Source organism: Terrapene carolina, unplaced genomic scaffold (genome assembly GCF_002925995.2).
Source record: "Terrapene carolina triunguis isolate 2854851 unplaced genomic scaffold, T_m_triunguis-2.0 Scaffold58, whole genome shotgun sequence".
NCBI lineage: Eukaryota > Metazoa > Chordata > Testudines > Emydidae > Terrapene > Terrapene triunguis.
The window spans coordinates 6,216,615-6,231,747 of NW_020664409.1; the positions used below are offsets into that span (position 1 = coordinate 6,216,615).

Here is a 15,133-nt window from a genome sequence, read left to right on the forward strand (position 1 = left end):
ATTTACTTCTCTCCATTCTGGAAACTGACCATTTATTCCTACCTTTGTTTCCTGCCTTTTAACCAGTTATTGATTCATGAGAGGACCTTCCCTCTTATCCCACGACTGCTTACTTTGCTTAAGAGCCTTTGGTGAGGGACCTTGTCTAAAGACTTTCAGAAAAAGTCAAAGTACACTGTATCACCCTTATCCACATGTTTTGTTGATTCCCAAAAGAATTCTAATGGATTGGTGAGGCATGATTTTCCTTTACAAAAGCCGTGTTGATTCTTCTCCAACATATTGTGATCTATCTGATAATTGTTATCAGCATCTGAGGAATGCTGAGCAATGCTGATTTTAGGGTCACTAACAGATGACATTAGGTTTCCTTTGAAAATGTGAAATTTGCCAACATTTTATCATGCAACTCTGGGCAAGTGAAGGTGTGCAGGACAGAAAGCAGTCTCATCCCTGTGATCCATCAGTGTTGCTTGGAGTTGCTTTATAAAGGGCTCAGTAGGAATTCATTTGTGTGCGCAAATATCAATATGTATCTGCAACAGCTCTTGATTCCTTCTATGAAATGGAAGACCGAGAGTGTCAAAGAGTGTTTTCCATAGTAAACCCAGGTACTGCTGTTTACAGTGAACTGGGTGGGCTATGGTGCACTTTTTCTTGGGATACATGAGTTGACGGGAAGAGAGGGTTTTTAAAATCTTTCAGCTCTTGACTTCTCTTCAGCTAAATTTTTATTTTTAAAGGAGTAATTTTCCTACTGACATTTCTTGTTTCCCTTGTGACATTAGGTGTTTGTGACATGGGCTACTGTTTCATGGTTGAAAACAAAATCCTGAACTCATGTTTCAGTCAAAATGGAGCCTACATGTATATTCTCTTACTGATTTGGGATCTTGTGTGCATCTCTCATTTTGTATGTGCAGTTTACTTCTGCCCCCATCTTCCAAGTCAGTCTAAAGGACACACTAGAAAAAGTTTGGGGACCACGGCAGAAGGAGGTGAATTGAGAGCACAGGAGAGAGACACCTCTGCTCTCAGTTTTTATATCTGGTGCCACAACAGCCCCTGGTGGCTCAGAGCAGCAATTGCAGGTAAAGTCCTCAGCCCGGGCCTGGAGCATGTTCAGTGTAGATGGAATTTAAATAGCCAGCCTCTATATCTCTACTGAGCATGTACAAATGGCAGTTTTCAGAGGCTTACAACTTAGTCAAAGGTGGGTGGATTTTCATGGGAAAAGCAACAGGCACATCCCTGACACTAGGTCACGCCCTGCCAAATATGAAATCACTGCTTAAAAACATGGAGGTGCTAGAGCTTCTCGAAAAAAATAGGAGAATGTGAGATTTTTTTCTAATGCTTGCAAAACAATGTACTTTTCCCTAATCTCATTCTCAGGAGCATCTTCATTGCTTTTTCTGAAACTTTCTAAAGAAATTTAGCTTGGGACAGCCAGCATGGAAAATATCAGACCAAACAGTTAAAGTCTGGTAAAGTTTTACACAACCAAACACAGTCTTAGGCAACTTTAACGGGAGAGTGCCACCAGCTCTGCCTATAACAAAATGTGAAAAACAACCTCCTCTCCCATCCTCCCTCCCCCCCCAAAACATATTTTTATAAAATTAATAGAATTCACATGACACTTATAAGGCATAACAATTCACTCTGATTGTACATTGCCTCTTGCCCCAGTTATGGATCTGTCTTGTCTTAGACTGACTGTAAGCTCTTCATTGCATGGACAGCCTCTTATTCGAAGTTTGTTCCTAGGACAATGGGACCCAGATCCTGGTAGGAACATTTAGCTGTGACAAACTCACCTGTATTCACACAACTCGGCACATAACCACAGCTCAAGTTTAGCACCATTAATACTGATAAGAGTTTAAATAGTTTTTAATTAGTAATTAAGAGGGTAACCGAACATCTCTGTATGTTTGGTTTTCTTGAAATCTTATAAAGCATTTTAAAGTACTATTTATGGTATGTGCCAAGCATCATTAGCCATGTAGCAGGGTGGACACCTGCTCCTGCCTGGAAGGGCCTGAGATAGCCCAGGGAGCAGGCAGCGTGAAGGCTGAGCTGATCGGGGGAAGTGGCTGCAGCTGGGGCCACGCCCCAAACAGACTCAGCTGGCCTGTATAAAGAGGCTGGGAGCGAAGAGCTCAAGAGTCTCTCTCTGCCTTCAGAGAGAGAAGGGCCTGGCTGCAGGGAGCTAGACAGGGTACCTGTAGTGGAGCAGGGCTGGGGAAAGGCTGAGGAGCTCCAGCCTGGATAGCCCCAGGCTGCGGCCTGGTAATAGGCCAAGGGGTACTGGGGGTTGCAGAGGGCAGCCCAGGGCTAGGCCAAGGGAGCAGGTCCAAACCCTCCTTGCCAGTGATGAGTGGCCTATACTGCAGTCTGCCCCAGGGACTGGCAGTGGCCTAGTACTGAGGCAAGGTGGGGATAGTGGGTGGGGGTTCCCCAGGAAGGGGAGACCCAGATCTGTGGGGTACTGCCAGGGGGCAGCACCCAGAGCAAGGGGCACCGGGGTCCTGGGAGGGACACAGGGGCCAGAAGTAGGGACAAGGCAGATCACTGCCCTGCAGAGGGCGCTCCAGACGCTGGACGAGCTGATTCCCCAGAGTAACCAGTAGGGGGCGCCGCAGGGGTGAATCCAGTCGTCTTACAAGCCATTATAATTCAGCCTCCATGCATCAAAGTTTTACAATCAAGGGGTTTCTTAATTTATTACATTTTTGTTTAATCAAGGTCTACAAGTTTAGCTGCTTATACTGTTCTTATTGTAGAGAAGATCCTTTCAGGATAACATAGTACTACAGGAATAACACAGATAAGTATATTAAATGCTGGCACCATCTGCTTCCAGTGATTCCACTATCAGCTGTTGTACTTCCATTACAATCTGAGCAATATTGTGTAATGACTACAGTAAGCAGCAGCCACCTCTAAGCAGATGTATGAGCACGTGTTAAGCCTATTTGCAACAGGTGCCCACAAAACACAAAATGTGGCTACAAGAAGTTAGACTTGCAATCATTCATATTAAAATGTTAGAAGGATGTGGCTTCAAAGGCAGGTATCACTGGGTAAAAATAAAAAATATATATGTGGTTTGGTATCTACAGAGTCTCAAGATACCTTGTGAAGTAGAAGAGTGGGGACAGTTTAGCAGAAGGATGGGATCAATCACCTTAGAAATGAGAATATAGAGCTAGCTTGAACAAATCTCTCTACACATCAGTCTAAGGAAATCCTGCCTTGACTAGCTGTCATTTGGATTCCAGGTGTTCAGAAACATTCTGCAGTGAAATCTACACACGGCAAAAATTGTTTGCTGCTAAATAGCCTAAAACAGAGAATGGAAGAAATATTAAACCCTTTTCCTTTAGAAGGGGTTTTTCATTTAGTTTATACCATATCACTTGTCATGAAATTTGATAGACTTTCCCATTAAATTTGTAATCACAGAAACTTCATTTCCTGATGTGACTCATTCAGGCAAAACGCAGTAGCCATACTGCAGTAGCTTCCAACCTTCCTACCAAGAGCCACTGGGGCACCGCGTAATGGGACAAACCACAGGGATACTCACCAAACGCAATCAGCACCAGTGTGTAAGTAGTCAATGTACGGAAGGTGATTTTGGTCTCGAGACCAGCATGAGGTAGAAAAGACCATGCCAATATTTAGCCAAGGAATTGTCACTCCTAAAATAGAGGAATTAAAAATAAACTTTAATGGATTAGAATGTCAATTAAAAATAAATAAATGATATTTTTAGAGCACATTTCAGCTGAAAAGCCTGCTTCTCTATTGAGTTGACTCAGGAGTTTTAAATGAAATGGTCACTAACATTACAGTAGCTGTGGTTCTTCGAGGTATGTTGTCCATATATAGTCTACTCTTGGTGCGCATGCACCCAATCCACTCGAGTCTGAATTATCCTGGCCAGCGGTGTTTGTTGGGGCCATGCCTGCACCCTGAATGTCTTTGTGCCTCCCACCAAGCGCATAACGGGCAGGGCAGCCCTACCCACCCCTCAGTTCCTTCATCAATACAGAATCCAGATATTAACAGACTTTGTAGTAGCAGGAAACAAGGACAGGTTGTGAAATTATATATGGAGAAAACATCTCAAAGAAGCAGTTACTATAAGTAAGCCAACTGCTTTTCCATGTATATTCTACTGTTGATAACTCACAAGAAGTGACCTAGATCCCAGGAGATGGGTGTTGCAGTGTAGGATAGCCAAAATTCTCACTTCCATGATAGAATAATGCTGGGTAAACGTACGCACTGAACTCCCAAATAGCTGCCCTACAAACAACTAGGATGGGAATGTTTCTCAAAGAAGCAACTGAAATCTCAATAACACCCCGTCTTTATGAAAAATCAAATATGGGGCCCCTGACATCAATGCTTGTATCTCCCCCTCTCGTCTGGCTGATGTTATCACTACCAGGAAGGCTGTTTTTATGGAAAGATGAGAAAGAACTTATAGCGAAAGGTCCAAGAGGTGGGCCGATTAACCCTGTGAGAACAATATTTAGATCCCAAAGAGGGGGAGGTTCTCTAACTTTCATAAGAATCTGGCCACTGTGGGGTGTGAGAATGTAGAAGCAGCTTGCAATGGACAGTGGAGAGCTGAGATGGCTGCTAGAAGACCCCTTAAGCTCACAGATAGTTCAGTCTGTCTAGAATCTTTGCTTGAGATGGTATTAACTGGTGGTGTTGTGACCAGATCATGAATCTCTTCCATTTAGCAGCATAAATATATCTGGTAGAGTCTTTTCTGCTGTGGACAGGGACACTCTGTACTGCAGATGAGCAGGTTCTTTCTACTGAAGTCAGCCAGCCAACATTTATGCTGTGAAGTGTAGGGAATATGGGATGAAGGACTTAGTCGTGCCTCCATATTATGACCTCTGGTTGGAGAACTACATGTATTGATGGTTGAATGGAGCGATTCTTCAGGCCTGATACCAGAACTGTCTTGGTCGCGCTGGTGCTACCATGATCATTATGGCAGAGTCCCATCTGAGCTTCCTGAAAGCACTGGTGATGAACGGAATTGGAGGGTAAGCGTACAGGAGGCCTAATGACCATGAAATCAGTAATGCATCAGGCAATGACCCCTGACTTAGTCTCCCTCCAAAAGAGAAATTTTGACATTTCCTTTTTACTCTTTTGGCAAAGAGGTGAATGCTGGGATGACTACACTTGAGAGAGATGTCTTACGTTGTCATCTATCAACCTGTAAAGGTTGTTTGAAAACTGCTCAGTGAGGTGATCTGCCAGCACATTCTGTATTCCTGGCAGATGAACAGCCTTCAGAGTAATTTCATGATGGATACAAAAGTTCCAAAGATGTACACACTCTTAACACGAAGGAGTAGACCTTACTCCCCACTGCTTGTTTACATAAAATGGCTATTAGCTCCAGGACCTTTGTGTGGAGCCTTGCTTCCTGAGGAGTCCATGTAGCTTGTGTTTGGTGATTGTCTAAATGGGCTTTCCATGCTAAAGTAAAGGAATCTGTCACCAATGTTTTTGATGGTATTGGAGGGGAGAATGGCTGTCCCTTTGCAGACTTTGAAGGGCCCCTTCCACCAATTTAATGACAGGACTTCTGGTGGAACATGTATTAGGAGGGACAGGTAATGTTTGCTTGGCTGATGCATAGTACAGATCTCAAACACCCTTGCATGCAACAGAAGTCTGGCAGGCTGAATTACAAAGGTGCAGGGGCCATGTGTCCTAGCAGTCAAAAAAGTTCTCACTGATATGGTGTAGTAAACGTGCAGGTCGGCAGATAGGTCTAGTATGACTTGGAATCTCTGGTGGTAGACAAGTCATCACTGTTAGGGAGACCAGCATGACTGCTATGAATTCTGTTTTTTGTGTTGGGAGTCAGTATTGACTTCTCTTTTTGTTTACTTTAAGGCCTAGAGAGGCGAACAGTTGCAAAGTCCGTTAAATGGAGTCTATTACTTGCTGGCACAACTTCCGATGAATGAGTTAATCATCAAAATATGGGAAAACTTGGACTCCCTGTCTTCTGAGGTAAGTGGCCATCACCACCAGCCATTTTATGAATACCCTTCGTGCTGTTGGTAGACCGAATGGTGATGCCCTGTGCTAGTAGTGGCAATTGCCCACGTGAAACCTGAGGTATCTTCTGTGGGCAGCTGGGAGAGCTATATGGAAGTGTCTGGGAAGTCGAGAGCTACATACCAGTTATTCTGATTTAAGATTGGAATTAGAGAGGCTGGAGTCACCATCCTGAATTTGAGCTTGCAGATGAAGATGTTCAGCTCTCTGAGGTTCAGAATGGGTTGCCGGCTGCCTTTGTTTTTGGGAGTCAGACAATAATGAGGGTAAAATCTCTTTCCCTTTTGTTCTTGAGAAATTTCTTCCACTGCTCCAAGACGAAGAAGTGACTGCACCTTCTGATATAGCATGCTTTCAATGAGAGAGGTCCCTGAATAGGGATGGGAAAGGCGGGTTGGGGAGGGCTGGAACTGTATGGAATAACATATAAACTACAATTTCCAAGACCCAGCGGTCAATATAGTTGGTGCTCCAGGACCCATCGATTAAATAAATTATTCCCAAATGAAGGGGATATAATTGGAAGAGCCAAAGGGGTTTGCTTTAGACCAAGAAGTCAAATCTGCTGCCTTCATTTCGACGGAGGTTGATCAGCAGAGAGGGTGGTGTGGATCCTGATGACCTCCTTCTGGGAAATTTCAGACATTTCCTAAGTGCCTGTATTGAGGGTAAAGAGATTGCCTCTGTTGTGGCTAGTGTTTACATTGCTTACACTTTGGTGCAGGAGTGTGGACTCCTAAGAATCTCAGTGTGGCACACAAGGCCTTTAGGTCTCATCTGTTTTCACACTAACAAGTTCAAATTCCTCGAAGGGGAGATCGACAACTGTTATTTGAGTTTCTTTACGGATCCCTGAACTGTGGAGCCAGGAGAATCTCCTCATAGCAATTGAGGTGGCCATAATCTAGAGCAGCGGTTCTCAACCGGGGGCCCGTGAGCCCTTTCGGGGGGCTGCGGAGCCCGACCACTGAAACCCAGTGCCCCCATGGGCCTGAAGCAGGGAATGGCACAGGGCAGAAGCCCCGAGCCCCGGAGCCCCCTTGGGGCTGAAGCCCCGAGGTGCCCCTCCACCCCTCATGGGGCTGAAGCGGGGAGCAGTGCGGGGCTGAAACCCCGAGCTCCCCCATCCCCCTGAAGCTAGGAGCAGCAGGGCTGAAGCCCCGTCGCCACAGGCAGAAACCGTGAGCCCATGGGCAGAGTTGAGGGGCACAAGGATGTTGCCCCCCAATCTGCAGTGCTTTACCCAGAGTGGGGTAGTCCTGGGGGCAGCTCCACCCCCCCCACCTCCTCCTCTCCCTCAGGCCCCACCCTCTGGCCAGACCCTGGGCAGGAAGACAGAGCCAGGCAGTGAGGGGCAACTGCTCCTTTGGCTGATGGTGCCATGGAGTGGGCAGCCGTGGCATTTCCCCATCTGCTGCTGGTGCCTGGGGTTGCATCTGCTCCTCAGCTCCCAGCCTCCTTTGACTGCTCACGCAGCCAGTCAGATCTGCCCAGGCAGCTCTGGGCCTAGCAGAGCCCTCAGAGTAGCCACCGCACACAGCCCCAGACAGGGGGGTGTCCTGATGAGATGAGTCAGGGCTGGAGGTGGCACCCCCTCCCTGGACCCCACTGTGCAGAGCTGGCCCGAGCCCTGCTGGCCTTCTCCCCACAAATAGAAGTCAAACTATACCGATGCCCCAGGGTCCCACCCTTGGTCTGGAGGTCCCCCCGCTGGTCCCTGGAGTTTTTCTAGCATGTTGAGGAGGGCCTCAAAGAAAAAGGTTGAGAACCCCTGATCTAGATGCTGTATCTGCAGCACGTAGGGATGCCTGTAGGGACCCGGGTGCCGTGAGCTGACTCAGCCGTGATATACGTTGTCTTGTGGAAATTTGTCTATAAATCTGGTCATAGAATCCCAACAAGACAGGATGGTCTTCTGTCTGGGTCTCCTCATCTGAGCCTTGACCAGTCTGTTCTGCAGGTAGTGGAGCAGTTGGTCTAGTTGTAATGCCCCATTGTAAAGCTGTGGTTGAGATCTAGCACTCGACTAGAATGCTGATGCAGGCCTTTTAGCATGATGCATTTCCCTTGGAGCCCTATAAGGCCAACAGTACTGGTAGGCAAAATGGCAGATATTGAAGGGGTAGGGTATCAAAGAATAGTATCCCTTCTTGAACTTCTGTGTCTGTGGTAATAGGAAGCAGCCCATGACATTCTCTCGGGTGTGAATGATCCTGAATACCTAGACAGCAAGGAACAACCTGGTGAAATCTCCCCTAGTGCTTTCAGAGTAGGAAAGTGCATATTCCTCCAGAACAGGAGCTGTACCAATTGGTGTGCGGAAGCCCCCATGGAATGTGCTTTAGCTGGTTCTGTAGATGTGTGCAGTACCAGTGTCAGGACAGCTGTTGGATAGTAGTGGGCAATTTGGTATCAAGGAGACCAATAGGTCTTTAGATGCTGTATTGGATTTTGGTAGTGAATATGTTAGCACTGAAGTCAAATTAAGTAGACTGAACTGGAACCAGGAGCCTTGGTGCTGAGGAGTCAGAACCAGGCATTTGTGCAGTACGACAAAAGACAGTCCGGAGGCATGAAGACTTGTGCCTGAATGGGTGCCAGTGGGACCGTTTTGGGGCCTTGTGTCACCCTTTGTGGCTCTTAAAGTAAAGGACCTGGTGAGGAGGAATCTCTGTCTCTTTTCTTTATGAACCTCGTGGTCTTTCTTCCCTGCCACCTGACATTTTACCAGACAAGGAGATTTAATCTTTAGAAACAGGAACTTCAGCCCCATGAGTAGCTGATGACTGCTCAGAGGTTTCCGCCCTGGGCATCCTGGAGCCTGAGAAGGAACACAGATGTCTCCAAAAGAAATGTCTTTATTAAGCAAGTCTCCCTAGCTCTCTGGGTTCTCTTAGAAAAGGATCTACAGATGGCACGTCTCTCGGTAATGTGCCCCTTACCAGACGCAATATTCATCCGCTGTGCCCATCAATTAGAGGCATTGCAGCCTTGCACAAAGGGCAGTTTTTGAAGGCTGGATTGTTCAGTCATAGTGTATGTCTACACTGCAATCTTAGGTGAGGCTGCAGCACACGTAGGCATAGCCTTAAATCTAGCTAGGGCAGCTAAAAATAACAGTGGAGATGTGACAACATGAGCTGTACAAGCCCATTGGGGACCATACTTGGGTTGCTAGCCCATGCCGCAATCCATGTCCACATATCTTCATTGCTATTTTTAGCTGTGCTAGCAAGAGTAAAGCTAGCATGGGTATGCCAATCCGTGCTGCAATCACACCTCTCGGTGCAGTGTAGCCATACCCAGAGAGAGTGATCCCCCTCCCCTCATAGGCAAGCAAAAAGCAGTTTCCTTACAAAAAGGGGAGAAAGGAAATGATATTAAATTACTAACACTAAAGGTAATCACTAACTATTTACATAGTTCACAGTGGAGGAGAGAGACTTGGACACTATGTTCCAATTCATAGCCAAAGGAGGAAAGAAGGAAGCAAGAGGCAGTTGGGGCTGTCCCACCCTTTATGTCCTCCGTTGGAAGCACGGCCTCAACAGACACCGCTGGCCAAGAGAATCCAGACTTGGTGCACATGTGCCCAGTACTCAAGAGTGGAATATACATGGACAATGCATCCTGAAGAAGAACTTTGTTTCTACCAGAGCAGAGTGAATAATTCACAAAGAATAATATATTAAACAAATGTAGACTCTTTCAGCTCATAAAATATCTACCAGACGATTGAAATGGCCTTGAATTTATTAGTTACTCAAATATCTTTTTTAATTTTCTACTTTATGGATTGATTGTCAATACCCAAAATTCAAGGTTAGTTTTGATTGGTCAAATAAGTCACTTGAAACTGTATTTGTTCTCTGACTGTGATAGTTCTCCAGCACTGATATTTGTACACGTGATTGCGAATTCGGCTTTCAGTGCACTTTTTTTAAACCACTAAAACTTGAATGAAGTCCAAATGAATATTCACAGTAAATGTTGTCATTATTTTGCCTGGCATTGTGTTCTAGAGTCTATAAATACGGAAGCAATATCTCAATCATTCATCACCCTGGGCAAAATGTTGACACAGATGTACAAGTAATAACTAAAAGGGACATTACAAGGAGAAGTAAGTGTCCACAGGTATATGGCCCCAACTGTTCATCAATTCTGAACCTACAGATCACATTTTATGCCTGGAAACACAAAATACTCCAGGGCAATGTCCATCCATATGGGTTAGAAAACAAATCAGCACCTTTCTAGGTCTAGGAAAAGTGCCCATTTCCACAGAACAGATTGAGGATAAATTGGAAATCATGTCTCCACCAAACATGGTTATAAATGCTGCAACAAGCGGAGGCTTGTTTGGTATCCCTGTGGAGAACTGGGACATATTTGCATTGTTTTTTATAGATATCATATGCCCCCCAGTTTATCTGGGTGACATTATCCTGCCTGAAGGCCAGGAGTTAAATCAAAGGCAGTTGTATAGGGGAAACCAACCAGGAAGCAAAACAATGGGAAAGAGGGCTCTGAAGGGCGGAAGCGGAATACCCCTTGTCTAGCTCCCTCTCGGCTGGAATGGGTTGCTCTTCCCAAGGCGAAAAGACTGGAATCCTAGGGAGTCCTAAATCTCAAAGACCCTAGAAAAGGGGTGGGGGAGGGGAATTGCTGAGCGAAGAGAGGTTGCTCAAGGTATGTCGGGGAAAGCTGACAGACTGATTGGGGCACACAGACAGGGAACATGCTGCAACAGGGCAGTGTGCTTCTCCCTGCCACAGAGGGAATTAGCAGGGCTGAGAGGTACTTAAACTTTCCTTGCCTGCTTGTGCAAAGCATAAGTGTAGGCCTTTTATTGGTTTACACTTTGCTCTACATGCTTTGTACCTTTGAGGAATTAATAAATACTACTTTGTTTTGCAGACGCTGTTTCTATGTCACTGCAAACGTATACTGTGACAGGCTCCCCAGGAGAAACTCACACATGTCAAAACCAAATTGGGCCTGTGTCGTTAACATGGTTGCAAACCAAGGGGCTGCAGCCCAGAGAGCCATCAAAGAGTGGGTGGGCTGCATGATTCCACCCAGAGTAAGGTGCAGGAAGCCAGGCTTACCATGTAAGGGGGGCACTTGAGAGGGACTGAATGGTGTCTACGGCACAGTTTGCCCTGTAGCCATGACAATCCCAATCATTAAAATGTACAATGCCACTTGCACCTCTGTAATTTTAAACAGTGGGTACACATGGCTTTCTCCAGTAAAAACTGCACAGAACAAAAAACAAAACAAAATTGATTCTGGCCACTCTGGACAATGCCAAAATCGTTGACTCCTAATACCACACAGGACGGGGGGGGGGGGGGGGGGGGGGAAGAGGAGAGAGAGAGAATCTGCTTACCAGGCACAGCACCAAGATGTCGCAGGATGGATCCTGTATTATTAGGAAGGACTGTAAGGTTCCACCCATGCCTGTTGAATGAAGTGATACACACATTGTTATGTGTCAACATTAAAAACAAACTGGTCTTATAGTTGCTCTACATCTCAAACATTTGTAGTCATTCTTCTGACCTATAGTCTTATATGGATTCTGTACTGAATAGAATAGCTGTAGCATAACAAGCAAAATGCTATAAAAATCCAGATTATTTATCTAGTTTTACCTTGAGAATGGTTCAGATTTTCCCACAGGAAAGCCGCTCCCATGTGTGTTGGTATCCACTTTCCCACAGTGCACTGCTACATGGCAATCCTTCTGTTCCACTAACCTCCAGTACTCTTGCTATAGCAGAAGAAGGCGGTAGTAAATGTTTAGTCCAACGAACAGAGTGAGAAAATTCCTTTACATGTTCACCAATCAACAGAAGGTTACAGTGCACTGATACTCTACGTGTTGCTCCAACAAAACATCTCCTCTTAGAGATGGATATACAGAACTTTAAAAATAACAATGAATTAAGACTTAACATCCCTTTTGGAAACTATTTATTTCCATTTTGCAGATGGGGAAACTGAGACAGAGAGTAGTGAAATGACTTGTGCAAACTCACACAGGAAGACGTTCGCAGAGACAAGAACAGAACTCCTATCCCCCGACTCCCATGCTGGTGCTTCAACCACAAGACCAACCAACCCTCCTGCCTGTCTTTAACTTGTCAGTGCCTTTATTGATGATATTAAGTAATGTCAGCGGGAAGAGCAGAGACAACATCTTAATTCTCTTCCTGCATCAGACACCTTCAACCAGTCTACTGTGCCACTTTGCGATTTAACTTTGCAGAGCCATCCCTAAATCCTCCATACGGAAAGATTTCCCATCCCTAGGTGCTCTCTTGCCCCTCACCTCTATTTCAGCTACCGAAGGCTCCTTGCTGAAGCACATGTTCATGATGTTTCTTGCCGTCCGGTAAAAGGTTGTTAAAGAAACAGACCTACCCTGTGAATCAAGAGAGTACAATTAGAAGTGAAATTAAAAATGGTATCTCCACCACCCCACCCCCCAGTGTTATTTGCTGTGCAAACCTTACCTTACACAGCCCAAAACCGGGAGAGGGGAAAGGACAGAACCTTCTCTAAGAATAGGTACAACAGAGTCCATTGATCTAATATACATTTCTTCCTGGAGCAAGTATCTTAAATGCCATTAAAAGCAATAGAGGATTCCAGCTTTTATCATGGCAAGCAGCAGCTGATACAGCAAGTGAGCCTATGCAGATGATATTTTAAAACTTGCACCCAGTCAGTTTCCATTTTTAAGGTCTCACTTGTTAAAACACTTTTCCTAAACTCATTTAACCTATTTTTCTGTGCAAACAGATGCTGTTCAGGATAGAACATGCATTACAGGTGGACACAAAAAGGATGAGCTGGAGCTATATTATACTTTATATTCAGTAATTGCATGTATAACAAAAACAACAACAACAAGGCAGCTAGGCATGGTTCAATAACAATATTATTAAGACCAGGGATTTGTATGGGATGGTGGGGGTGGGGAGTTACAAAAGTGAAATAGTAGAATGTGTGTTGCTTCCTTCGTCCACTACTTTGTCTGCACGATATCCTTTAGATTGTAAGCTGGGTGGGACAAGGAACTGTCTTATTCTGTTTCTATAGAGCACTTAGCAAACTTTTCAATATTCTTTCGCGTGTATATTATTCTTATATTATTAGATGCTCACACATGCATATAATAATAAACACATTTTCAATCTAATAGAGATCCATAGGAAGACATAGCATCGGCGCTTCATATATCTGCCACCAGATTGCCAAAGATCTTAGTAAAATATGGAGGTCAAGTTCTCAGTGTATGATCCAAAGTTGGAAATGTGTAAAATAAGCCTTAGAAGTGTTTTTATGTTAATAACTGAGACCATGTTAAAGGCTTACAGGAAAAGAGACAGTGTGGAGACAGGAAACATGCCCTCCCTTTAAGGCTTGGGGATATTGGAACCTGCCTATACCCTCTGGTGAAAATGCAGCCTATATTTAGGTGCTTCAAGTTCTTCCATCACTCTAGACTAAGAAAATAACCTTAAAAAGCTAAGGGACGTGAAGGACGACAGCCACTTAGCCACCAAACTTTGCAATATTTTGGTCTGGCCATGATGATGTGTACCAATTGTAATAGGCCAGACCAAGAACAAGACTTGAAAAGGAATTTCTGCTTTACAAACACGAAGTTTATCCCTTGTCCCTATATCTACCTCTCTTTCCTCTGACACCCAATTACCTTCCTTCACATTTGCCAACCCTCTTCCTCTCAAAAAATAAAGAAAAACCTAAGATCCACCACCCCGGGATCTAAACTTCTGGTAAATGACGGTTTAATCAGTTGGATTATTATTATTTTTTTTTTAATGGTGAAACATGATCTGCTAAATTGCTAAGACTATATTTCTGCTTAGTTTGAGCAAGAACTCTACCCAAGAGTAAACCAGGAACAATTACACAGCAGTTTTTTTTTCCTATAAGAGACTAAGTCTGTTGCTAAAATATCTAGGGTCCTATCATTTTCTTTTTGTTTTGTTTTAAACTGAATGCAGGGCAATTAGCTGCTACAAGAAGTCTGCAAAATGCCCAGGGCCCTAGACTCTCATAAACCTCAGAGTTGGATGCTCTGTGATACAATGAGCAATTGCCTTCATCTTTTACTGCCCTTGTGAATCTTTTATTGAGGCAGGCTTTTAAAACAAGTCCTCAAATTGTTCTGCTCCTACAAACAGTCTTCAAACTCGTCATCAGTCTTCAAACTCGTCATATGTACGAGCTGCTAACAAATGCTCTGTAGAAGCTTTTTAGGTTTAAGAGTGTTTGCCTGCTACTTTGCCATACAAAACAGAATAGGATTCAGGACTGATCCTCCAAAATTAACTAACTATGTCCTCCAAATTCTGAGATGGGCGGTTGCGCTATCATAGGGAAGAAACCTGCATACAATAGTGGACAGAATCATTTAAAAAAGATTGAGAAAAATCAAGAACTTCCATCAAAAATTTCACATCCTTCCACCTTGGCCCGAAAGTCACAAAACATATACGGGCTGATGAGCTTTCTACATGAAAAATTTGACACCATTTTCTTGAGGATCATTAAGAGAAAATATTTTAAGGCTTTGCGCTATAAAATGGAGCTGGCTGAAAATAGACTCACAATACAAAATTATTACTGAAGTGCAAAACATCTTTTGAGGTTCCTGAGAAGATTTTAACAGTTAATACTAAGGATCCTCTAGGAACTTAGAAGTATTAAGCAGAATCTTTGAAGCAGTGAGGAGCCTTAACAGAAGAATGGCAAAATTCTATTGTGATACTTCATTCTACATACTTTCCCTTTTCTCTCCTTAATAGTAATGTAAGAGTCCTGAAAATTAACTCAAGTCAGGAGAGCCCAGACTACGGCTAGATGAAATTTTTCAGACAGGTTTTTTTTTGCTGAAAACCCCAAATTCAGGTCAACCAAACATTTCATGAATTTGTGCCATTTTTAGTGAATTGTTGTGGTTTAAACTAATTGTTCT

At 44.2% G+C, this 15,133-nt stretch overlaps 1 protein-coding gene across 2 annotated transcripts in view; it reads right to left on the reverse strand.

The window, feature by feature from the left end:
• JARID2 (jumonji and AT-rich interaction domain containing 2) overlaps positions 1-15,133 on the reverse strand; it is a 295,836-nt gene that overhangs the window by 18,626 nt on the left and 262,077 nt on the right. For both annotated transcript variants that reach the window (XM_026660367.2, XM_026660359.2), the window contains exons 9-12: positions 12,455-12,547; positions 11,775-11,893; positions 11,510-11,580; positions 3,596-3,710 (exon numbers count right to left, since the gene is read on the reverse strand). In XM_026660367.2, coding sequence (XP_026516152.1) covers positions 3,596-3,710; positions 11,510-11,580; positions 11,775-11,893; positions 12,455-12,547 — 398 coding nt within the window. The remainder of the gene's footprint in view (positions 1-3,595; positions 3,711-11,509; positions 11,581-11,774; positions 11,894-12,454; positions 12,548-15,133) is intronic.